Genomic DNA, 26,750 nt, shown 5'->3' with positions numbered 1-26,750 from the left:
TCCCTCCTACCATTGGTGTGCCGTACACTAGAAGGTCGAGTGCTCGTCGTGGAGGCGGTGGTGTTTAATAATCCCGCGGCTTCCTCTGGGAATTCTGCCTCGTCCATCCGAAGTTCATATTCATCGCTACCAGAAGTCGGTTTTCACTATCCCATTTCACCTCACTTGAATTCGGCATGAGCTTCAACAACTGCTCGGAACCGATCAAAAGACTCACTCGAGGCTCATCGGTGACACCAGGGAAAACCAGTGAGTCTACTAGTGGCTTGCCTTCCACAACGATGGCTCGAAACAACGTGTTATCTTGCAGGACTTCGAGCATATCCTCGCAGATGAACGGCAGGATGATCGCTTCTATCTCTGCTGATAGATTCTTGTGCTGGCTCCGAAGTTCAATGCTCACTACTTTAGCACGCTGACCATCATCTGATCGAGCCCATCCAAACGTGCCAGCCACTAGATCGGCATCTCGAATGGGATGAATTCAGCTTCTTAGATACTTCTTCCCCAAAAGGTTCTCTGGTGGCCAGTGCTCAAACATCGTGGACGTAACAAGAGTGAGTCGGAGTCGTGCAATGCTCACTACCTTAGCACGCTGAGCATGTTGTGATCGAGGCCGTCTGAACGTGCTAACCATTAGATCCACATCTCGAATGGGAGATAAATTCATCTGCTTATATAAATCTTCCCGCAAAAATGTTCTCTAGCTGCCTTTGTTCAAAACACCGTGGACGTAACAGCAGTGAGTAGGAGTCTCGAGGCTGGGTACCGCTCGTTGCAACGTGCAGGTCTTCCTCAATCCTGAGGGAACTGAACTCTTAGAAACGTCAGCGTTGCACATCGTGGAAGCATGGCGACGCTTGTGTGCTACACAAATATCCTCCGACGGCAGTCACGCAGATGTGCCTTCGTGGTACACCCGAAGCAACCGCAGATATCCCTCAGGAATCTACTATATATACGTTTAGGATGTAACGGATATCCACTGGAGATCCGTACATCTCAGCTGGAGCTCAATCGGAGGTCCGACAGACGTTGAAAAAAACATTTTTGCAGATTCACAGGATATCCAGAACGGGATCCTGTCGTGGACATATTATGGACGTTGTACGTATGTTGTGCCTGAACGTACAGTGCTCACAGATTGCAACAACAAGCACCAAGCAACACTCAAATAAGGTAGAGACACGTACACAGGAAGGGTGTCTACGTGTCTGTTCCTTACTCGAGCATTCCTTTACACTAGTTCAGATGCCCAAGTTATCACCAACTATCCCAAGTGTCTGCGTCAGAATAACGACTGGTAAGCACAATTGCTCGAGTTAGGTGCGCTATGTTGCTACAAATGCAGCTGCCAAAAGTAATATTGCCTCTGATATAAGGGTTAAAGTTGAATTTACACCAATACGACACGAACTGAAGATGCTAGAAATGAAATTGCATTCATAACTTAGCTTTAAACTTGACAGTTTCAACCTGTGAGCGCTGAACAATGCCTAAGTGTGATGGAAAGCATAAGGGTGCGGGCCCAGAGCGACTCACCAAGGAATGCAATTGATACCCAAGTGCACTCAGGCAAGGAAATTATATATATACTTAAAGATAAATAAAATACAAAACAAAACAATGCAAATACAATACAAAACAATGCGCAGGCATTGCGTGTAAACGCAAGGCAGTGACATATTCATAAGTCTTCAGTAATGTTGTGCAGGGTTTTTAAATGAAGTAGACGGCCAGCAGAAGATGCATATACTAGTTCTCATTTCGGTCATTTGGGCTGCCATATGTGCAGTTACATAACTAAACTGTTTACTGGCAATTAGGTCATATTGCTACATGCATATTGCCAGCCCCTCGAACCATGCGCGTGTGTTTTCCGGACGAAGAGAAGGAAGATCTCTCTTCGCTCGGGCTCTGAGCTAAACCGGTTAGCGCTACAACCGCTGCTGTAAATATATCGCGTAAATAGTCTACGGACTATTGTTTACCGAGTCGTCATTCACGTAACAGTATAATAGAACAATCAAGCGAACAAGTCAACATTATATTTCGATTAGTAAGGGGTATACATAAAAAATTGGCCGCGTATCTGCGTGCTTCGCTGCAAATGTCGTCTAAAGACGATAGAAGAGGCGCTGCGTGAGATATGGACGCCATCTGGCAATACGTCGGGAAACATGAGTGCTGTGTTGCGGCCTGGTAGTCCCGGCGCAGCGGCAGGCGAAGACCGGCGGTGACCAACGCGACCGGTGGGGACGCCGGCCAGCCCGAACACGCTGTTTGGCGCGATGCGCCGAAGGAGAAGAAACGTCCGCACTCAACGAGTACTCTCCACAAACTCTCTTACTTACACGTCGCCTGGGTAAAACAGGAATGCCAGAGCGGCGCCCCCTGTCATTCGTACGATGCAATACTGAACCGAAACCGAAACACAACATGAGCTTGTGCAGAGGGCACGGAGGAAGACAAGTTTCAGCGCAGTCGCATTTTCAGCGCACCTTAAGAAACTTGGATTGTAACATTGTAGGGCGAGTAGGGCCAGAAGGACCGTCACGATGAAAACCTGCCTCCTCAGTCGTATTCGCCTGGAACGTTGGTGTGGCTTCGCGTTCCCTCCTCCGCTCCTGGCCTTTCCACAAAGCTACTGCCTAAGTACGAAGGCTCCTACCGCGTCCTACGTCAAGCATCCCCAGTTTACTATATGATTGAGCCTGTTCAATCATCTACGGACCGCCGTCGTCGCGGCCGCGAGACTGTTCACGTCGATCGACTGAAGCCGCATTATGACCCACCAGTTGTACCTGTTCCTTAGGTCGCCAGGATGGCTCCTTTTCCGCGGAGGAGTGATTTGTAACATGGTAGGGCGCAGACAAGAACGCCTGTGAAAGAAGAAGACGAAGACGGTTGTTGTTGGCGCTCGCGCTTGCTCGGCTTGGACCGCTGATCGCTTCAGCTGTGGCAGTCTTTTAATAAACGCGTTACTGTCTCAACGTTAAATGCATACCATCAAGTTCTTTAAAATTGCGTATCTATGTATTTTCTATTAAAGGAACACACCACCTAATACTTACCTAATGATGTTACGCCTCAGATATGCGTAATATTTACTTTTTGATCGACAACGTTCGCGAGTATGAACAGCCGTACCAGTTCAAGATGGGTGGGCGGTAAGCAAGTGGTTCAACTTTGGCCGGTTGGCTGAATCGGGTGACGTGCCGACAAACAGAAAGACAGACAGACAGAAAGACAGACCAAAATTTCTGCGTTTAAGTTCCCCAAGAAAGACTATCGTCTTTAAAATATTTTATTGTACGTGGTACCTCAATGATGTTTCTGGGTTCTAAACCTAGAAGTGGATTCTCGATTATGCGTCCCCCGGATTAGCAACGACCCGCATTTCACGACGAATCGGTTTGGTCACGGCAAAATACCCATAGAAAAAAAACTTATTAAAAACCTTCGTTATACGACGCAATTTTACACCGACCCAGCATCTTACGATGACTTTCAGATACCGCCCGAGAAAGAAAATCACCTTCTTTACTCGTACCTGAACGCTGACCAAGTATTTACGAGTGCACAATAAGAACTCTCGTTCTCCTACGTTGACAATTACAAAAGTAGTGAGTGAGACAGTAAATTCATTCTCCTGGCAGTTCATGCGCTTCTGCAATCCAGTTTTCCTGGCTTTTTAGATAGCTTCTGGATACGCCTCGGTTGCGTGCGTATCCAGGGTCGTTACCTAGACAAGCTCTCTCCACACTGAGTAGCTTCAGCTGACCGACCATTGAGATCCAGATATTTTCACGTTTTCGGTCCGTGGAAACTTTTCCTGGTCGACACACACAGAGGCGTAGCCAGAAATTTCTTTCGGGGGAGGGGGGTTCAACCATACTTTATGTATGTTCGTGCGTGCGTTTGTATGTGTGCGTGCCTATATATGCAAGCAAAATTGAAAAATTTCGAGGGGGGTTTGAACCCCCCCAATCCACCCCCCCTTGGCTACGCCCCTGGACACACAGCTGGTCCCCTGCCCTTGTTTGCGGCACTCGCAGTCACAGGTCTTGAGCAAGCAAAAGGACTCGACGCAGCTATTTTCACCGTGCAAAATAACTTTCGCTTGACATGAACGTTCATAATAACAGCGGGACATCACCAGTTGCACTTCACAAGGGCACAAATACGATACACACAGCTCAGTTGAGCAAGAAAGCATTCTACGCAAACTCGTGCTCTGTCGCTATTAAGTGATGGCGATGACACTGTGTCTGACTCCCCTGACGGGAGGCTGTTGCCAAAGAGGTTTCGGTTTCGTTTTCACGCACAGGCAACTTTCGAACTCGATTTATAGGGAGAAAGATGCGCACTGGATTCAATTGTTTGAAGTTGAGGATGACGATTCGCTTAAACCTCTTTCACCTAAATAATGCTGCCGTTCGCTGCCTTTTTCACAAATAATTTAATCTACCTTCCTTGGAAAATCACAGGGTCGTGTCGTGGGCTTATTCAGGTGGTCTGTTTCATAGAGTTTCCTAAAACTAACTAGAGGGGACACCGGCGCTGCGATCGCTCAGCTACCATGGGAATGATGGGTACTACACAAATTTGCCTATCTTCGTGCTTGCGGCTTCAAACGTACTTGTGGCTTTGTTTATTGCTGTGTTTCGGCCACGGAGAAAGAAGTATTTGAGGAGGAGAATCTCTCGGCCGCGGCAGCGCGCGAGGGCGGCGCGATAGCGTCACGGCGGAGTGCGGTTACGCCGAAGCACGACAGATGACGCTTTCGGCCTGTTGCCATCTTTTACATGCTCTTCTATGGGCGCGACGCATAAAAATCGTGATAGCGCCTCATACATTATAAAATTTCTAAGATTTCTGTCTGTAACATCAATAGGTAGATATGACAGATACTTTAGCTGCAGTTACTAATCGATATTGCCGGAATTATAGGCCGTACAGCGCTTGAAACGAACTGCTAGTAGCGGCCCATGAGCAGACGACGTCTGCCGCCGCATGCACACGCCCCTCGCTCCTCGCTCGCATGTTCTGCGCGCGTATGCGTAGGTGGCCTTGGGAGGGAAAGTTCCCTAGGCGATTTGCTGGTTTTTTTTTCTCTTTAGCGCTCTCAGTGGCTTCCGCGCGTTGCGCCGGCGGAGCCGACTCCTCGATGTTTGCGCGCGCTTTTCACGCCGCGAAAAAGGAGAGTGCTTTGCAGATTTCGACCAGTGCTACTTCAGGATGGGGCGGAAATGTGTCGTGCCGAACTGCAGCAGTGAGTACGCGTCCTGCAAGGAGAAGGTAATTACCTTCAAAGTTCCTAGAGACCCAGTGAGGTTGGAAGCGTGGGCTCGCGCCATACCAAGAAATGACCGACAGCTGACGCCTCGTGACTACGTTTGCGAGAAGCACTTCTCGGACAGTGACATAGACAGGCGGCGCTATTATGGAGAACTTGGTGGCGAAGTTCTCCTTGACAAACCGAAACGGCCAGTGTTGTTTCGAGACGCCGTGCCCTCAATATTTCCGCGCGCTGTCCCAGATACTTGTCTGCTGTTCTCAAAAAAAAAAAAAAAAGACAATGTGAAATTTCAACCACCTGGGGTTTTGTAACGTGCACCTAAATGTAAGCACCCGGGCCTTTAGCATTTCGCCTCCATCTAAATGCGGCCGCCGCAACAACCTAAATCTGAATTGATGGCATATAGGGTAAGTCCCATCATTCGTTGAAATAAATTATACCTAACTCATTGAGTTGACGTTATCAAAAATTATAGATTTGACGTTGTACAAAATATATCACGCTGGTAATTTTCCTGTATGTGACGCCATTTTTTCTCGTTAATTTACCGCAAAAACTTGGAGTGCGCTTGAGCTTCGCCTTTGAGAGTAGAACGCGATAGCGTAATCGGGCCCTGTGCGCATCGCCTTCTCAATTGCTAGCCTCGCCGACACCGACGCCGACACCGGTATTTCTGCGAAACGGGCTCGTTAACGCTGTCGCGTTAAAACACATCCATGCGGGCGCGAACGGCGAATCGGTGACGAATGGCCTTGAACCGACGAGCTTCGTCGGAGAGCGCGGTGAGAGGGACGCGCGCATTTTTCCTTCTCCGCTGGCGGACTCTCACGACAGAGGGCGCGGGAGCGCTGTGCCCGATTTCGTGACTTTATTAGGGCGCCCGAGCGAGCGCAGTTTCGCCTCCTCAAGAATTCTTGCTCCGTGGTTTCGGCGTTCGTTTCGGATAAAAGAATAGACCGTTGTGAACTTCGTAACCAGGTTTGATTTGGTGAGTCTAAAAAAGTTAAAGCGGTGAAGTGGAACTGCTGACTTTTGCTCAACTTTGTCTCGCAACAAAGCGGATGCAGGCGACGCGTAGCCAAACGGAGCCGAAAGAACGAAGTTTAGACAAATTTGTGTACTACCCACCATTCCCATGCTGGCTGAAGCGTCACATGCGTTGCGTCTCCCATAGACACTAGCACCAGAGTTCCCTTTAGTAAGTATTGTAGGAAACTCTATGGTCTGTTCCCCTTTTCTGGCCATGGCTGATTGCCACTGCCTATATTCTTAGTTTTTCGATTATACGACGCCCGGATTATACGACGCTTTTGCGTGGACCCCTCAAAGTCGTATAATCGGGGTTCCACTGTAAATAATTTTCTGGTTATGACCTGTGACGATGCGCATTGCCATGTGTAAGAAAGCTGCTGTTTCAGCTTATGTAGCGAATACACGTTCATTTGTGGACTCTTTCACAAAGCCATACATGAATATCCTTTGAAGATCCATAATCGATGATAACTTGTGTGTACGTCACAACTACAAAACTGGATATCCACTATGGTATCTCTAATGTACATCCAGTGAATGTCCCACACTGGCACTGGACGTTGGGCTCTTGCATGGATACTGAGCGTATCTGTGGTTGCTTGGGACTTAAAGCATCGACCATCCTTCCTGAGCATACTGCATTTGTCTTCGAGGCTAACGTCACTGATGCAGGGTTCTGTCTTATGGTCCTAGGCAGCACAAAAGAAGCATGGTTCTATTAAAACTTCTGCCTTATTGTGAAGAACTCTTGCCACAGGAGTCGACGTCATATTGAAGCTCGGATTTTATTTGGACGTGTTTCGTTCAGCCTTGGTGTACTAGTCTGAGCATACTTCTCTCTACATTAAACGTCTACCTGAAGAAAAAAATCAGCAGGCGCTCTAACTCCTGTTGAGGTGAATACACACTGCTTGGTGTGTCTACCGATGAAGCGTTGGAATTGATGCTTTTGCGCTTGTAATATTCTGCTACCATATGTTGGGGTATAGCTTTCAGGAGTATTTCACATAGCACTGAAGCGTAAGATAAGCGCTGAGTCCAAGGTTGGCGAGTCCTCTTCGGTTGAGTTCGACGTCGTCGAATAACTTCCGCAAGGCTGTAACGTTGTTCGAAGATGTCACCGACCCAAGCATGCGTAGGTTTCCAAGAGCTTCTGCTCGATCAACTTACGGTGGGCGTAACGCTGCTTCAATATTCCAAGGGCGTCGTTGTAACTTGATTCCGTCACGTGGATTCCGGCGACCACTTTAGGAGCAGCTCGTCACAACCAGGTAATGGAAGTGATCCGAGTGCGGCTGCCATTGGGTGATCGTTCCGTCTAATTTCGGTAGCCTGGCGCCAAACTCACGTTGTGAACGTGTTGGTTGAGGGAGGAGCCGTTCGGTTCGCGTCAGCTGCGGTAGGTGGCTCCTAGTCGGAAGCGAAGAGGTAGTCTTGAGCATGCCAATATTATGCTCGAGCAAGGCAACGCGCTGATGGCAGCTTTCTCGTATTCCATGACGGAATCATATTCTTCTATGGCTTGCTCGTCGGTCATGACTGCTTCCAACTCGGCGTTGAGCACGGTCAACTCCGACTTCGCTTTCAGCCGGTTATGCAGGACACAAAGGGCAGAAAGATCGAACTATCCGGATTGAAGAATGAGTAATCTAGAGTTAAGGGTGTCAAATGAGTTGACACCTTTAAGCTCTAGATTACTCAAACTACTATATTGCTCAAGCTCATCACCCAGCTGCACTGGCTGCTTGTTTTATTTCTTGAGAGCTTCGTTGCTTTTCAGCGAGACGCTCAGTTCTTACTTCAATGCTCTCGATTCTACATTTTAAGTGCGAATGCACTTTATAAGCGACCCTGAATCCGCCGTCCCATAGCAACGGCGCGAGGAAAGGAGAGGAGCGTCTGTAGCAACGGCGCAGCGACGTGACACCCCACGTGACTGCGCGCGCTCCGCCTCCTCACCGCGGTTTGCGCGGGCGCGCGCCGGCTCCGCACCGCTCTTCTAGGTGGCATTGGGTGCAGTGCTTCGCCGCTCCTTCTCTCGCCGTTCGCTCTCTCTCCTCCCTGCGCCCCACTCTCCCGTCCGCTGGCTGGGCGCCTCTCGAAATGTGTGCTCGAGACGCCGCTGTGAAACGCCAACGGCGACCACAAGGCTGAGATTATGGCCGTCAGGTACAATGACAACACAAACAGGTGCTGATGAATGTGTAAATAAATGGTTACGGTACAAGTCCTCGTCTCGTCATTAATTTACGCCATTAAAATTACTGCGCCGTGTACTCTCGGCGCAAGAAATACATTCGCATTTCCTCACGATTCCCTTCGGGGAGGTGGGGGCATTTTTTTTACTTAGTTTCATCACTTGTTGCTGCATAACTTCACACTTTCTTTGAAGGAGCGCATTTGACCTCTCACTTCGCGTTTGAAGTCATCTAGAGCATTCATGAAATCCTTCACCGTTGTTCAAGTAAAAACACAAAACAGTATAACTGTACCACAAGTGTAACAAAGTTTAACAATATTCGGCAACAGTGCGCATATGCTTGCAAGGCGCACAAGAAAACTAAAAGTATAGCTTACCTGCAAGAAGCAGAATTAGTGTTGTGCTTATGCTCGGGCATCACTACCAAAGTGAGTGTCACAAATTAGCGCTTAATAAAGCACGCGCGCGGCCGCTCCTAAACGGCTGCGCGACAGAACGGCGCGAGTCGCGCGCCCAAGAAGCGCGGACGACGAAAACACAAGCATCAAAAGACGTCGGCGCGCCGCATCCTCCTCACCCACTGGAGCCAGACGGAGACAACGCGATCAAACGCCCAGCAATGCCTGGAAACATCTGGAAGAGAAGGGTGACGCATCGGCGATGACGCCGCCGCGATTCGAACCTACGAGAAAGCTCTCGCCCTTTCCCCAGGCGTAGCTGTACTACGCGCCGGAGAACACTCCCGACGTTCTAGAAACCGGGGGAGAAGGGATAAAAGCGCGGTCAGTGAAGAAGTCGAAGGGTCTGTGAAGGAGTGAAGAAGTGGAGACAGGAGTGAGTCAGTCGGCCCGATGATGGTGAGTTCTACGTGTGGCTCCGTTAGCCAAAGAAGACGTGTTTATGATGGTGTGCGGTCAGTCGATCGTCGATCTGGAAGAATCCGATGACGACACCCTGCGAGCCGTGACAAGTCACGACGACGGTTGAGCTACGACGATCAACGCTGGAGCTGGCGTGAGTGTTTCCTTGAAGAGAAGCATTCGATTACCGTCCAAATATTGTGGACTGGATACGCCATTGTTTATTCAGGACTTCAACTGCAGTTGAATAGTTTTAATGCATGCGATTGCATTCGTAGCGTGTGATCTGTTTGTGTCGCTCCCGTTGTGTAAACACCATCTGAATTATATTGTGAAGTTGTAACTGGTACCAACCGAGTGTGCATGTGTCTGTATTATTTGTATTGCCTTAACTGAGAATATATTTCGTTTTCGTTTGTGTTGTCGACTCTCGGCTCTGACTCGGTCTTTGGACCACAACCGGCGTTCGCTGGCGCAGCAAAGTACCAGCTCTAAATTGTCTGCGCCTTCGTGGTGCGTTTTCGGAGGGCCGTGTCGCCAGGCCTTAGAATCCGCCCGGCGATTGCCAACCCGATTAACGGGATCAGTGACAGTGTGTCTGAGGGTTGGACTGGAACCCTTTTTATAGCAGAGGAAGCCGTTGACGTATCGCTGTTAGGCTATTGTGACAGAGCGCGACGTCACAGAGAAGCAGCAGCTGCCATACTCCTAATTTGCGCCTTGGTACTGAACTTGCTGTATTACGTCGATGGGTTCTTATAGCTGACAACCGCTGCGAGAAGGAGAAGGATTAGACTCGTGCTTGTGGCATGCGCACCGCTGCGTAACTGTAAAAAAATCACCACTGTCACCTCTGCCAAAGAAGAGAAATGGAGCCGCGAACGGTGGAGAGTAAGACGGAGAGATAAAATTAAGTTCGCAGGGATAAGATGGCATTAGCTCGCACAGTATGGAGTGTATTGGATGTCATTGAGAGAGACCTCCGTTCATCAGTGGTCGTAAAGAATAGGGTCATTTCTCATTTTCGGATGCTGCAATGAAAGTGATATCACATGAGTTATTGTCAATCGATTGATTAAGCTGCGCTCATTTTTTGTTTCTTGTATTGGTGCCAACAGCATGTACAATTTCAATGTGTTCGCGTATTTCGCGCTTGTATGCATAAACTCGGCATATCGACAGCCTGATGACAAGCCAACATATGAAAAATTTTCTTTCTACGCCAGGCTAACACTTTCGCTGTATTCCGTAACAGCAGACGGTCGCAACGTCTAGCAGATAGGCCAAGCTGTAGCCTAAGGATTTATTTTCAGAGGATATTTGGCGCTTCCTAACGCAAAAACCTCTGAGTATTATTTTCTACATGGTCACGAACGTTCTGGGTTGCTCATGAATGGAGACATTTGTAAGAGCAAAGTCAGCTGTAACAGGGAAAGAAGCCACATTGTTTTTCTCTGTACACAGAGGACTGGGCAACGATGATTTGATCCAAGGTGTCTTTATAACGTTTTGCATAGCAAGCATTCAATCATTCGCGTTGATTGTTTTATTACTCTTGACATTGTTTAATTTGTACATTATTTATAAGACATACTAATAGCTAATGCCATTTTATTTATAGCGAAAACCACCGAGGAAAGGGAAATGGCCACATTGGTTCTAGTGGTGATCATGAGTTTCCTCAGCTTCGAAGCGCTTGCGAGGAACTGTAAGTCTTCGCGCCGCTTTCGATTCGTTTGTTTGCTTGCAGTCTATCGCTTAAAGGATACCCCATTGCTAGTAGCACTGCTATTTTTTGTGAGAATTATTTCCTGTAATCGAAACCTTGAACACTGCTCGAGTAATTTGTGAAAAGATATTAACTATACATTTGTTAACTCGTGGCTTTGCTATGGTACGTGTGCTACTAGTGCCTTTAATATTAAGTAATACGAATTTTACGCAGCACAGTCACAGCTTTCGCTGTGACTGTGCTGCGGGTTCAGCGCAGGCCTGGTGTTTTTTGCACATTAATGCCAACCCGTGATTCAACTTGAAAGTATGCGCACATTATAAATGGCGTCCAACTCAAGAGGATAATTATCGCTTTACTACAAACGAGATCACCTGGCAGGTCATATTGACTGATTTACCGAAACATGAACAAAATAGAGTCGTATATTTCATCAGCGGCTCATTTACCAGGCCATTGCGAATTCGTCATGGAAATTGAAGTGGCAAATCAATGTTCAACTGCTGCTAAACAAATTAATAGGCCAGCCGAAAAGTATTTATATGGCTTGGTAATAGTCCATCAAAAAGATGGCGATATTTCCCGTAAATTTACCTGATAGGGTAATTCGTTCCTAAAATTCTCACCTCAATATAGCACAAGTCTGTGGAAATGCAAATTTGCTTTTTGTGGGAAGTGATGTGTTAGTATTGACTTATAGAAAATGCCGACATTTTTTACTAAGAGTTTACATGTGAGTGAAAGCATGTGAAGGCGGCCGACAGATGCGGCTCAACTAACTCAACGAGAGATGAACCGCGCGGGCAGGCTCCAGTGGGCGAAGGAGCATGAGGGGAGCCGGTGGGGAGACTACATAGAAAGTTTGCGCTCCCCTGGACCCCTTCCTTCGTTATTTCCTCGCGCAAGAAGCAGCCATACTTCGTGGCTTGTACTTAGACATGAACCGAATAGCCCAGCAACGTGTACTTCGAGACTACATCAGTCGGGCAGCAGCTGCGAATATTGATCAAACAGCGCAGTCGCACGCACTGGAGCGCGTGTTATCTTGACGGCTGGGTTTGGCCACCCTTTCTACTTGTTCGTGCGAGCGTTTTTATGCTGGCTTGTGCATATCCACATGGTCAACTGTAAAAAAATCGGGGGCGTTTGAACCCCACTGCCACCCCACCTCCCCTGGCTACCTCAATGCAGCACACCGCTCATACATTTGTACGTGCGTTGCTCTCACTGCTTACTTCTCGTTGAAGCCTTACTTCGTGTAGCGCAATTTGTCGCCGTCGTATTCATTACTTCGCCCTTGCGGCGCCACTTTGACTTTTTTCCAGTCTGTTCGTATCCTACAGAAGAAGAATTCTTCTGTACCTACGTAGGACAACCTTATGAACGGTTGTGCCCGACACTAACTAAAGTCTGTGAACACATAGGAGAGAAAATGTGCATGTGCAAACCGGGGTACTATCGACGACGATTCTGGTATCCTTGCGTCCCATACGAGAAGTGTGGTAAGAACAATTTGTGCAAGCCTATATTGTAGCAAGCAGTATTATGTAGTTTGCAGTTGTCATAAAACAGTAACATCCTTCACACGCTACGAAATGAAGCCCGTAATGATAAAAATACAGGGGTTTACGAACTATAAGTGTTAATACCGAATGGAATAGGGGCTACATTGTCGATGAAGCGAATGATGTACGGATTGCAGATAGCATAAAACGGAGTCGAACATAGAATATTTCTGTATAATACTGATATAGAGCGTTGCATCCAATAACATCAGTGAATTCTTACAACCTTGCTGTCGCGATTGTTTTACATTGTAAGTTGTGATGAGCTTACTACAGCAGTCAATTTTCGTGGCGCAGTCGTCCAACGCCGCGGCTGCTGCCTCTGCCGCCGCCAGTTTCCATCGCAGCTATCGCGCACAATAAAAGAGCGGGAGAAAAAAGTGCGCAGCTTGCACTAGTGGCAAAAGGCTGGAAGCATCAGCGGAGCTAGTGTTCGACCTAGCTAAGCTTCGCTAGTAAGGCCGAGCTTTTGCTACAGATGCTAAGTTTTTGCTAGTAGTACTAAGTATGGCTAGACATGACCAGACATTTCACGTGACTATTTTGTGGAATCTGTTGTCATGTTATCTGTTATCACCCCAGGTATCACGCCATGAAAAGTGGGGGACGCTTAAGCTTCGCCTTTAAGAGTTGAACGCGATAGCGATATTCTGTTCCTAGTGCGCAGTTCGAACACCACGAGTGTTTAACAGAATGCGCGCACTAAGGTGTGTGCCTTATGTAATGGGTAGCATGCTTTAAACCAGGAGCAATTATGCGCGAGAAACTTTTTCGAAGTTGCGATGCACCCACTACGTGGTCTTAAGGGAATACGCCCAGTAATGTGTGTGCCTTTTGTAATGGGTGGCTGTCTTTAAACCACCAAGTCGTTATGATATTGGCATGGTGTGACGCCCGATGGCAATGTACGCTTGTACCGCGCAATATTACTGCGATATTACATCTCGTACTGTGACACCTGTATACAGGACGCGTATTTTTGGGAAGCATGAAAGTTACTTTCAGTGCAGTTCCAAGCAGAGGTGTGGCTGTGTGGTAGAACACCTGCTTGCCACGCAGACGGCCTGGGTTCGATTCTCACTCGGACCCAACATTTTTATTAGTTATTTTATTTGCAGCTTTTTCGATTTTTCGGTCACGGACAAGATGATTTTTCGCTCACAACCAACGGCCCCGACGCCGACGGCGGAATTTCTGCGATACGAGCTCTTTAACGCTATCGCGTTAAAATTGAGTAATGAGTGGGTGGTTTCAAGCTTCCCAACCATTACAAAGAACAGAGGCCTAACTGATCATCATCAGCCGCAGCACAACAAAGCTTGCAACGTAGGTGCCAGTATTGTCTTACACATGCCAAGTAGGTGCCCCGCTACTTCGCTAACTGATGAATAATAGCATCGCAATATGTTATGCCCTTTAAGCATTATTGTTTCTTCATAAATCTGACGCGTGTTACCTTGTTTTGACCTGTTGAAGTTGAACACTAGATTGTGTAGTTACGAGTGTTCTTTTTCGTTTTTATAATTTTTTTTGTAACGTAAATGTTGCAATGTGTAAGTATTATTTATAATTCCAATGAAAATGCATTCTATTGTGGCTTATAAGTTTGTTTCTCCATCCTTTTATTTTCTCGCTGTTTATTTGCACTGCTTATTTACCCTGTCGCTGTATAATTCACTTCTTGATCTTCATTATATACAGCGCAGTTTGCTGTAAACGTGCGAAAGTGTACTTTTGAGGGGCCGGAGCTAGTCAAGCTGCTTTGCAGCCACCCTCATCTCCTTGATGAAAAATAAAGGACCTATTATGTATCCAGCGATCCTAACTGGCCGTGTCACTGAAGCCGAAGACCGGCTTGCAGCAGGTGACGGGAGCGTTCCGACTGCAACCCTTGGCATGTCCATATAAGATGGTCTGAATCTGCTCGCATCACTGGAACAGAGGAGTACGGACACGTAACACTCAGCGGTAAATGCGACCAGTTCCACGTTGAGATGACAGCTGGTGTAAGGACCAACCCTGCCTGAAGTCTCCTAAGCAGTACTTCCTCCGCCATAGCAAGGTGAAGGGGGAGGGAACAGACACACGGTCGGATAAGAGCGCGTGTATCTTGCCTTAGCGAGCTTTTTGTTGTGTGCATATTTCCCTATTAACAGAGTCAAACGCGACGGCTTTCTTCATTCGCTCTTCCCTTTAGTGAAGGCAGATACATGCAGGAGATCGGCACGTTAGAGTTTGAGAGGGTGCTTCAGATGTCGGAGCCGTTTCCACGAATGTGAAAGTGGCAGATCCATGAAATCTTACCGCAGTTTTTCTCTGTGGCTTGTCCCTTAATTGCCTTGCCTCTTGGGTCCCTTGGAGGGGCAACGACGGACTGATTCTTTCACAGAACGCTTGTACCCTTGTCTCAGATTTTTCGATTTCTTTTTCTGCGAATCCTGAGAGCTGCGGCTTCCTCCTTGCGTCATTGTTTCAAGACACACCTAAGGATCTTCCTGGCGCGCAACTGTCTGTTGGGCCACGTCCAGGGAACGTGGAAACGCGTCAAGCGACACGAACAGTGAGGCAACCGATTAGTACTCGGAGGGCTTCGAGTCATCGGACGATGACTTCAAGGTCGTCATGAGCCGAACTGAAAAAAGAAGACTCCTGCAGACGAGATCGTGGGCAAGTGTTTCCACCGTGAAGGCTGCCCCACAGCCGCACACCATACTCTTCATGCCCGAAGACCCTAGGTCCAACGTACTACTTCTCAACAGGGAAGTACTCTCTGTGCTTCTCCGCACAGAGTTAGAACCGCACCGAATTAGAACAAGGTCGTGAGGATAAATTCGGGGAAGAATGTCTTTGCCGCAGACGTTCTGCACCGTAGTGCGCTGCGAAGCCTGTGGAACATAGCGGTAATAGACAAAGCGAAAGTTTGATAAATGATCCCTACAGGTTGTAACGGCACTGTTGGCGTCATTTATGATGTCGGTCTTTCAATCCCACTTGACGACCTGCCAGTATTAACAAAGGCACCTACAGAAGGCACTCTCATCACGCACATAACAAGACTTGGCAACCCAGGTTGCTTGAGGCTTCTGTTTCAGGGAGTCGGCCTTCCCTCATACGTCAAAGTTGGCCACGTTCGCCACTCAGTCCGTCCATACGTGCCAATTCCACTGAAATGCTACAAGTGATTCAAGATAGGACACGTAAAAGGTGTCTGTAGGAACAATGTTGTGCGCCTGCAGTGCGCTGAATCTCATTCAAAAGGCGCCTGCGGTGCAACTGTGTTAAGGTGTCCCAACTGCCATGGCGCACATGAAGCCTCGTCCAAAGATTGCCCGCGCGTGCGGCACGAGCACGCGGTACCCACTCTTATAGTGCGGGACAATTCAACGCACAGAGGCGCCGCCGCTACACTTCGGCGACGACGGCGTCGACACCGAAGAACATCATGAAAAGACTGCTCAGCCGATAGCGAGTCGCCATCCTCCATCAAGGCGGCAACCTTACGAGCACCGATCTCCTCGAAGAGGGATAGTGCGAGATCAAAGGCAGGGACAACAGTGACACCTTCCGAAGAGTGGCCCTCGCTTCCACGAGCTCAACTTGCTTCGGAGTCACGTCGAATCCCGCCGCCGTCGACAACCTCACGAACCACTGATGCGACGACTGAACGACCTTGCTGAACTGACTGAACGTCCTTGATGCGATGAATGAACGAACGACTGAACGACCTTGCTGCAGTCGTTGAGGAGCGCCATGCGCGTTCTACTGTGCAACATGAAGACGTCTTCTGCACAGAGCGTGCTGCTGGTGCTGGACGTTGTAAGTCCGGTTCTGACAGCTCTAGGGTAAAACCACGGCCTGCGGTGTACCATCGTTTCGAGAGGAAGTCAAGAGCGCATCTGTCTTTCAGTGGAACGCCAGAGGTCTTAAGCCGTGCATGTCCGACTTTAGACAGTTTGTATTTACGAACCAATTCACCATCATTGTGTTTTGCAAATGCAATCGGTCTGCTTCCATCAGGCTGTCAGCGTGCTTTCTGTCCTCCACCCACGGAGAGTGCAGCAAGGTTGTTGTGTTCATGCGCCGTGACCTGACATATGTTCATCACCCTGTCCCGCCTGACGAAGAGAATCAATATGTTTGCCTTACTGTGAAAAATCACAGTTTCGCCGCAAGGGCGAAGCGATGAATGCGATAGCAAGAAACTAATGCTATACGAAGTGAGGCTCGCCAATGGATACTCTCAGTTTGTACAGCGCTCCTGTTACAAAGGCAGCCGAAGCAGCGAAGGAAACTAGCGTGCTTCAAGTGTCGAGCTGTGACACTTGATAGTTCGCGCTCATCTTCTGTTTGTTCGTTTAGCGGCGTCGTTAAGCGGCGCTCCGTAACATGAGCGCGGACATCGCGGTTAAAGCTTGAAACATCCCTCTTGCTCTCACCACGAGAAAACCGGCGAGCAGACAGCGGAAGGCCAAGGTTCTCCTTGCGCAAGTATAAGAAGAAGCGAGCGAGCTCGCCGACGACGACTTTTAAATGCGCTCGTCGCGCTCCTAGCGCCATCTCGCTGGTAATGAAGAAACGCTTATGAGCGCCGGCCATCTTTGAGTCCGTCCAGCGGCAAAGGGTGTGTATATAACGCTCGCCGTTAGCTATGCGTAGGGTGCCTTGATGCCCGCGCGCTCCGCTGAGGTTGAGGACAGGCGCGTCGTCTGCTACGACGGCCGCCATTGCGAATCCCGCCGCAGCTCGGCAGCATGCGAAACGCGCTACACAAAGCGCTTGCGGTGCGCAGATACGTCCGGAAATAAGTGCACGCTAGTGAGCTTTCTCTATTTCTTTCCTTTTTTGAAGCTTGGGCAGCCTTTATTGCTGTTGTTGCCTAAATGTTTTTTAAGGAAGCATGTAATTCAGTAAGCTGAGGGCCTGTGCATGTGTTATGCGCTAGACGTAGACGTAGACTCTGTTATGTTGAAGACGGATCCTCTTCCTTACGCCGGAAATGACGAAGTCTAAAGCCTTACTTAATTTTCTCGTAAGCTCTGCATTCCAAATACACAAATAATCGTTTAAAGTGTTTGTATGCATGTCAGCAGCAGCAGTGTATGTATCTGAACACACAATTTAGTGTTGAGAAGCTACCTAAGCGCGATTAAGGTGGCTCATTTTGGTAAATTTGCAAATAATTTACTCGTTTATTATAAATGGCATCATACATATTGTACACAGAATAAAGGGCCGAGGGGCAGTATGGTGCGAATATTCTGCTAAAATGAAACGAAAGCTTCTGTATCATCATTATTGCTGACATTTCTTGCTCACAATATGTAGCCGCTACTGTATCGGCACTCGAGTTGCACCTCGAGTCCTTATCAAAACGACGAATACGTTGTTGAGTAGTGTGCCGTAAAACTTTGCATGCGCGCTGTATCAGTGCGTTTTTCCTTCTTTTTGTACCTGCAGTTTCTTTTTCTGTATCTGCAGGTTTTCTCCCATGCCCAATTGCATACACATATTATTGAGTGTTTCCAATACTGTTTTACACTTTGTGCGGCAGATGCACGGCGCCGTTTATTTATCTCTTTTATTAATAATAATATCTGCGGTTTTACTTGCCAGAACCATGATATGATTGAGGCACGCCGTAGTGGAGGGCTCTATGAATTTTGACCATCTGGTCTTCTTTAACCTGCAATGACATCGCACAGTACACGGACCTCTAGCATTTTGCCTCGACCTAAATGCGACCGCTGTGGCCGGGATCGAACCCGTGACTTTCGGATCAGCAGCCGAGCTCCGTCACCACTATACCACTGTGGCGGACGTATTCTTAAGGCGAAAGCCTTAAATGCCTCATCGAACGCGAAATTTGACCGTCGGCGTCCCGCGTCTACGACGTCAGCGTACCACGACGTTGGGGACGAGGGATGCAAAAAATCGTCACGTGATGACGTCACCATATGACGTATCATGGCTTGACAAATTTTGGCGTGACGTCATATGATGCCGTTATCACATGACATCGCAGCTTGATCAAAAGTGGGCAGATCACGGAGGCAGTGCAAAATCAGGTGAGGTGCCTCCGATCTTGGAGGCAATGCAAAAACGCGCTTTGTGCGCAAAAAACTGAGAAGAAGAAGATGGCTTTCGCTTTTGAGCCGTAAGCGAACGCATAAGGGAGCCTGTAAGTTTTTATTTCATTAACTGGTTTTCCATGACGTACTCATTGTACAACTTCACTTTGTTTCTTGTATTTTTTACTGACATACCGTGTCTACTGTACGCAATGCTTCCCCGTCTTGTTGTTTTCATGCGTCTTCTTTGTATAGACGCTTCGCGAGGACTGTTTGTATGCGCATTCTTGTATGAACCTTTAGGGCTTACATTATTAATAAATCATGCTTGCTCAAAGAAATAATAAACTGTGTGTGTGTGTATGCGTGCGTGCGTGCGTGCGTTAATATCCAGTGTACAAGCCATTTATATGCGCGCATTAATGCTGCGCTAGCAATTACACAAATAAAACGCAAATTACACAATAAAACACAACTGCCACTAGTCGATTCACAGTGATCGTAAATGATTAAAAAAAACAGGAACTGCGTAATTATTTCAGACAGGACGAAAATGTAACCTTGAAACACAGAAACAGGGAAAGATAAAAGACATTTAACTGCACACATACATACATGGGCATCAGACCAGCACAGAAGGCATACTTGAAACACGGAAAGGAATATAAAAAACAAGAACCCGCCGCGGTTTTAGTTATGGTGCTTGACTGGTGACCCGAAGGTTGCGGGATTGAATTCCGGCCGCAGCGGCCCCACTTCGATAGAGGTGAAATGACAGAGGCCCGCGTACTTAGATTTAGGTGCACGTTAAAGAACAACAGATGGTCAAAATTTCGGGATCCTTTCACTATATACGGCGCCTCTCATAATCATATCGGGATTCTTGGGACGTAAATTCTCACAAATAATTATTATTAGGAAAAAAGAAGGATCTGATCTGCAAACAAACACGCGTAATATATTCCATGATACATTTCAAATCACAAAAATAGCGAAAGCAATTATCAAAGGAAGATACAGGACCGACCAAGTGCAGTAAAGAATGTTTGCGAAGAAAAATGCAGGATTCATGCACACGTGAACCAAAGCGTTTTAAGCATGTAGCTGATATCAGTGTGTCCATTTATTACGCAAGGTTAACACCGGCAGAAGTTATCATTGCACGTGCATTCGAAATACTGGCCGGAAACTTATGCTGCAAGTGCATAATGTGTTCTTTGGATGCCGCTTGTCACGTTTGATTTTTACTGTCCAAAGAAACCTCGTACGTATCTTCTAAAACGATACAGCTCCCAGCGTTTCTGGAATGATTGGTGCACTGTGGCACGCAACACCCGGCCATGGTGACGGTAGCGAGCGCATAAAAGTGGAGGGAAACGAGCACCGACCTAAAAACAGCACGCGCGCCACGCACAAGTGACCGGGCGGGGGATTCAAAATGGGGACCACGCTGCCGCCAAGGCCGAGGAGGCGGCACCTGCCCTTTCAAAAGCTGACACCACTCTAAGTGGGGGCGCGCGCATCGAGGCACTCTAGCTATGCGGAGGACCTGCGTTCCGTGGCGTGGTGGCTAGCGCCACTCGCTGCGGAGGAAGAGGTGCCTGGTTCGATTCCGCGCTTCGGAAGCATTTTTCTGAATTATTTTTCTTTGGGGCGTTTATATGTATATACATACTTATACATATACGGTGCATGACAGCGACGGCAAAATACAGGCGAGACTGTCCATATAATTGCTATCGCAATAAAAGAATAAGGTCACTTTCACAATTTTCGGAGCTTACCAACTCCATCAAGCCGCCTAGACTGCGAGCGTTTACGCGGTATTTTGACATCGCAATGCGATCTAAGCCTACTGTGTCGGCCCAACTCGCGATGAAAACGTGAGAGCGCGCAATAGGTTTTAGGACTCCCTGATATTTTCTGTCTGATCCTCTCTGTGAACCGGCAGAACTGCGCCTCACAAGCACGCTTGGATTTAAATCTACCGCGCACCAAACCTCAACTACTCGGGAAATCTCATTCCTTGCGTGATCTTCGCGAAAAAGGCCACGTGCTAGGCGGATACTGCTGACTTCAAGAAGCGTCGCTTGCCAAGGGTGGCTGCGTGACGTAATGCTCACTTCTAAGTTCTCCTCCCTCCATGTTATACGGGTGAGGAGTCACGGAGTCGCCCTTTATCAGGCGCTCCTCGCTTGCATGCTAGGTAGGAAACGCCAGCGCTCTCCTGATATAATTGGCTGTCGCCGCTCCTTGAAAACACCACGTGGAGACTTTCCTGGCCATTTCTGTGTATACTTTCGAATTGGGGAAGGTCTTTAGAGTGATGAGAATAATCTTGGACAAAATTACACCATTTCCCGCTAAAGCGGACCATGAGGCGATGCGAAGCCGGAGCACTTGCACGATCGCGTTCCATTGGCGTTCTTTGGGCATGCTAGCGACCTCGCGTCGTGGAACGCGAAGAGGGACGCTACGCGCGTCTTGTCTTCCCTCTAGCCTGGCCGTTAAGTCTCACAGGGCGAGCGGGGAACGCAGTCAGCAGGCATGCGAGAGGGGGGCAGCGTAGGAGAGGAGAGAGAGGGGGAGGGGACGCGCATGCGCTGGTGCTCATCGCGGCGTTGCGCAGGAGAGGATTTCGGCATGTCTAGCCCGCATTTCAGAGGAAGAGGGGAGATGGAAAGTGGAGAGGGGGAAGCGGAGAGGGGAAGCAAAAAAGGGGAGGAGAGGGAAAGTGGAGGGGAAAGGGGAAGTGGAGATGGAGAGGGGGAGGGGAGAGGGTGAGTGGAGAGGGTATGCGCATGCGTAGTAAGGGTGGTCACGCCGCACACCACCAACACCACCGGACTGAACTCCGCCATAAGATGCTTCGCATCTAAAAAACGCCAGGCCTGCGCTGAAACCGCAGCACATGCAGTCACAGCAAAAGCTGGAAGAGCGGCATTTCTAGAGCCCGTTAAGCTCTCTTGGGGCTACAATACAAGTACACTAGAAAGGTACCCACTACGCCATAAATCACAATTTTTGTGAAGTTAGGAAGCACCTACTAAGCCATTATTCGTCATTCTGCGGAGAAGCGGGGCAGCAGCTACACGTCTGTAAGGCATTATGTGCACTTTGTTGACGCGACGACTGACGACGATGAGAATTATGGTTGGAATCTTTAAACGGCCCACCAGTTATGTTTTTTCCATTGGGTGACGCCCGATAGCTATTTCCCTCTCCCGTCACGCTGTATAACATACGTTGACGTGGGAGAGAGACGGCGGGGAGGGGCGAAGAACTTTACTGAGACCCCGAGGAAATGGATCATGCGCTTATGGGCTTCCTTGGCAACCAATACAAGTGCACTTGCGAGGAACCCACTACGCTATAAATCATTGTAATTTTACTGAGACCCCGAGGAAGTGGATCATGCGCTTATGGGCTCCCTTGGCAACCAATGCAACTGCACTTGCGAGGAACCGACTACGCTATAAATCATTGTAGTTTTTGAGAAGTAGGGCAGCAGGCACTCTGCCATTTTTCGTCATTCTGCGGAGAGCGTTGGTACCTGCTAAAGGCATATAAGGCATTATGCGCACTTTATTGGTGCTGTGCCTGATGACGATGAAGAATTATGGCAGAGCCCTTTGTAATGGGTTGGAAGCATTCAACAACCTACTCGTAGCGCAATTCGCATTGTGTGATGCCTGGTTACAGAATTCGCGTTGTGCGACACTTGGTGCTTATTTTAATCTTCTACCACGCTATATTGCATATGCTAATGTGGTTCCTTCCCGACATGAAGCCTGTATAGGACCTTTTTGCAAAGCAGTTTCAAGCACCGGCATGGCTCAGAGGTTGAATGCTGCCCCCCCCCCCCTCCCACGCAGATGGCCCAGGTTCGAACCTCGTTCCTTCCTGGAATTTTTTTCTTATTTGTTTTTTTTTCTTATTTCGAGCGATACTGGTTACGGACACCGGCGGCGGTGGCGGCGGACAACTACGGCGCCAAAAACTGGCCGGTGAAATGACCTCATAACAGCTTCGCTGTAAAAGAAAGCACAGAATGGTCTACAGAAGCTGCCTGCTTACAGAGTACCAACAATGAGCGGACATCGCGTGCGGTCACCGCGATGGAGTATATACCCAAACCTGCTTCTACCATAAAGGGCAGGCAGTCGCCGAGGGCGAGCTATGCGACAGATGCTGTTACAGGAAGTTGTCTGTATGACTAATTGGAGAATACCAGAATGACGCCTCTAGTCAGCGATGGCGCCAACGAAGGATATCATTTCACTGCATAAAGAATGAACTCTCGTTGCATGGACCGACAGGTCTAGCCAAACGGCCCTAGACCTGTTGGTCTCCACGCGGGAGTGGCCGGGTGGCGCGGGGAAACCTCCATGAGGGCACTGGAATTCAATAAAGTTGTACACTGTCTATTGTTGCATGGACGTAGTCCACTTTTGTGCACCGTCCGGAAGATCCATTTTTTCCTTATAATCAGTATTATTTATCAAGGGGCGTGCACTGTATGTTTACCGGTCTCGTGAAAGAGGGATGTTTTCGATCCGCAAGCTCATTGGCCGGGGTTTGGCGGGCCTGTCGCAGCTTCATTTGGTACTATTATTTATTCGTCTTTGCGTGCTGCTTTCGCGTGGTTGCAAACGTTTCAATGCAGTGCCGCAGGTAGTGCCAATATGTCTGCGAATCGTCTCCATATCGTCTCCATATTACCTCACCAATGATACATCTTTAGAAAGTGTTTAACGTATAACAATATTGAAAACTTATTTCGATGTACAAATGTTAAATACTCTTCACGTTTGTGGCTTGTTCCAGTTTGCTGCAGTAGCTTCACGGCGAGATGACACGCGGCAGCATTTCGGTGGAGAAATTAGTTTCAAATGAACGTTCCATATGCAGATTTACGCGACCATGAAAAAATTGATAGATACAGTCCAGTGACATCAACACTGACGCTAAGGAACGTATAGCGGACCATACTTGTAGGCTTTAGGTGCCGAGTGGTAATTATATCATAAATGAAAAGGACTTAAAGTGGATACAAAATCAACTTGCCGCAGGTTGAGACCGAGCCTACAGCCTTCAGATGACGCGTCCGATGCTCTACCAATTGAGCTACAGCGGCGGTCTCTTTCCCTTCTCCTTTATTGGGTTTTATGTTTCTGTAATCCCGGAAGTGTTAGCCAGCACCGCTCGCAGCCGTGACGGTGAGTACGGAGCACTCTTTTGTCGCCAGTTGGCATCATGTAGCTGGTGATCGCATTACGGGCTGGAAGCTGACCAATAAACCCTCGTACGCTATCTAAGGCATGAAGTCTGTCGGAACGATACCATCGCTATGAATGAAGGAAAGAGGGATGGTTGATGAAGGGCTCGATCGGTGTTCCACTCTCGCCGTCGTGGCTGTGAGCACTGCTGGCTAATACTCCCAAGATTGCAGAAACGAAAAGCCCCGTAAATTCGATGCGAAAGCGACCGCCACTGTGGCTCACTTGGTAGAGAAACGAATGCGTTATCCGAATCTTGTAGGTTCGGTTCCTACCTGGGGCAAGTTGATATCGCATCCACTTTAATTCCTTTCCATTTATGTCATTAGTACTACAGTACAATTCAAAGGTACAAATAATATCCGCTACACATTCGCTAGCTTCGCTCACTGTTGTTTGTATTACGTTGTGTCTAACAAAGGCAACGAGCATTTGATCGATCCCCTCTCTTTTGTTGAAAAGTTGAGAAGGAAAAAGTAAATTCGGGGTATCTGGCTTTAGAAGTGCCTCTCAATATAGAGGTAGACCTGGTACGCGTGGTCTTCCAATACGATTGGGTTATACGCATATAATTGTATTGTGGTAATCACGCGCTGGCGTAAAAAGAATATTTACTTTGAAAATTATTGGACATCGCCCAACTAATTTTATTTTCGTTTTCTGCTTGCATGATGATTTCCTTTTAAACGTGCATCCAAACGAAGTGTTACCGAAGCACACAGACTTTAAGGTATGTATATTACAAAATAGGCTGCAGCTTCACCAAAAATATTGCCCAAGTCGACCTGTATTTGCATATATACGATGCTTATCACTTAACAAAAATGCGCACTAATACCAAAATAAAAATATAGAAGATTATTTTTCCGCAAAACCGGACAGATACGGGGAAAGATGTACACGCTTTTCGCTTCTTCCAGTGATAGCAGGAATCGCCAGCGTGATAAAGTTGATGTGTCGGAGTAGAGGAAACTAAGAAAAAAATAGTTCATGACCTTTATCAAATGCGGTATGAAAGGCCGAAAACAGGCAACGGATTAATTGAGTGCCTTCGGGAGAAAATTCGCTTTTTTTGTGATGAAGGAGTAAAATTATTTTGGTGGGGAAGTTATGCGCGGTTATGAAGACAGCTACGACGTTTTAAATTGCAAAAATAAAAATGGTATGAGGAAACGCCTCAGGCATTCTAACTTGCAAAAGAGAGTACTGTTAACGTAGTGCCAATCTTGCTTTCTCGTCTTGACCTTGTTTTTTGGCTACTGTTTTATTAAATCTCAAATCACAAAGAATCTCGTTCGACAACTTTTTCTATGTAATTGATATAAATCTAGCGATACGTATACAATTTGCAGCGTGCTGCTTTTTATCATATTTGCAGTTTTGAAGGAAGCAACTGCTGCGGTATGACCGAACTGTTTCTACGCAGAAATTGTAAGGCCAGAGGGGCATACTTTCGCAGAAAGCCTTTAAACTAATGAGCATAGCTTGTGCTTTGCTTCTTGTACCGTAAATATTGCATAGGCAGTGTTGAGGTGCGCTACACAGGCGTACTTGACGTTTCGATAGGCGGAGTATTACTTTTACTTTTGTCACATTAATTTTAAACGGTTAGTATTTTGAAAGATGTGGTGACGTTGCTGCTACTAGCCGCATAACAAAAAGCCGACGAGGAAATGGTCGCTCTTGTTTTGTAGCTTCTTTATACTATAGTGAAGCAACGATGTTCAAAAGAAAGTTTGGGGCAGCTACGTGCTAGCGGTGCGAAAACTGAGGAAAGAGCGGACCTGGTGGCCTTCCCCTTCTTCTTTCTCTCCTCCTCACATTCACTTCCATTTCTCACCTCTTTGCTTTGGTATATTATACATGGCTATTCATTACCCTGTCAAATTCCCTTTCCTTCCTTGTCGCCCTATTATCAGTCATTCTCATCTTCTCTTTCTTTTCCCATCCGCTTGCGAAACTACACTATACAAGGGGATGCTATGCTTTACCCTGTCGCCTCTTTTTTTATATTCTCCTCACCCGCCTCACCATCACTTCCTTTTCCCACTCCTTTGCTCTATTATACTATGCATAGCTATGCTATGCTAGAAGTTACTTGGCACATACCCGCTTTCTGTGGCGTATACCCGTCCAGTTTTGTGCGGAGGATACCGGAGTTTTGCCCGGGACCTAAATCCCGAAGCCTAAACAGCTCCGCTTTTAATAGAGGATGGATGGATACATAGATGAAACTTGATTTAAATAATTGATTTATATCCATTTGGGTCCCAAGATGGTTTGGCCCCTAAACATTTGGGAACTTCCTGTAGGATATCTCTTGCAAGCCCTACTAACATACAGAACTTATCATCCGAACTGGTGGCCCGAAGGGTTGCCTTTACACCTATAGGAAGGAGCAGTGTTGGATATGGCGTCCACCACCATTACGAACCGTTCGCTAGTCTCGTAGATTATATGAAGCCAGGAGTGGGAGAAGTGCGAAGATAATGAAACTGACAATATGAGCGGGTCTGTAAATGAGGCAGTCTCAGAGGGCTGGTAACAAAAACAAGCGCAACTGTTGCATGTATCAGTCTTCTCTATTTGAATGTGGGTCAGCCTGAAGGTCATGGCGAAGAAAAAAAGTATCTGGTGTAGGTTATGCGCATAGCTGTGACTAAAAATGAGACTATTTACTGGTGTGAGAAAAAGATTTCCGTTTCCGAACGC

General features: G+C 47.6%; 1 protein-coding gene across 4 annotated transcripts in view; it reads left to right on the top strand.

The window, feature by feature from the left end:
• Window positions 1-26,750, top strand: part of LOC119402223 (uncharacterized) — a 310,187-nt gene that overhangs the window by 21,029 nt on the left and 262,408 nt on the right. For all 4 annotated transcript variants that reach the window (XM_037669356.2, XM_037669352.2, XM_037669353.2 and 1 more), the window contains exons 2-4: window positions 11,016-11,102; window positions 12,452-12,628; window positions 24,743-24,768. In XM_037669356.2, coding sequence (XP_037525284.2) covers window positions 11,039-11,102; window positions 12,452-12,628; window positions 24,743-24,768 — 267 coding nt within the window. In that variant the 5' untranslated portion in view covers window positions 11,016-11,038. The remainder of the gene's footprint in view (window positions 1-11,015; window positions 11,103-12,451; window positions 12,629-24,742; window positions 24,769-26,750) is intronic.

This window comes from Rhipicephalus sanguineus, chromosome 8 (assembly GCF_013339695.2).
Source record: "Rhipicephalus sanguineus isolate Rsan-2018 chromosome 8, BIME_Rsan_1.4, whole genome shotgun sequence".
NCBI lineage: Eukaryota > Metazoa > Arthropoda > Arachnida > Ixodida > Ixodidae > Rhipicephalus > Rhipicephalus sanguineus.
The sequence above is the reverse complement of the archived record's forward strand: the minus strand, read 5'-3'. Positions and strand labels throughout refer to the sequence as shown.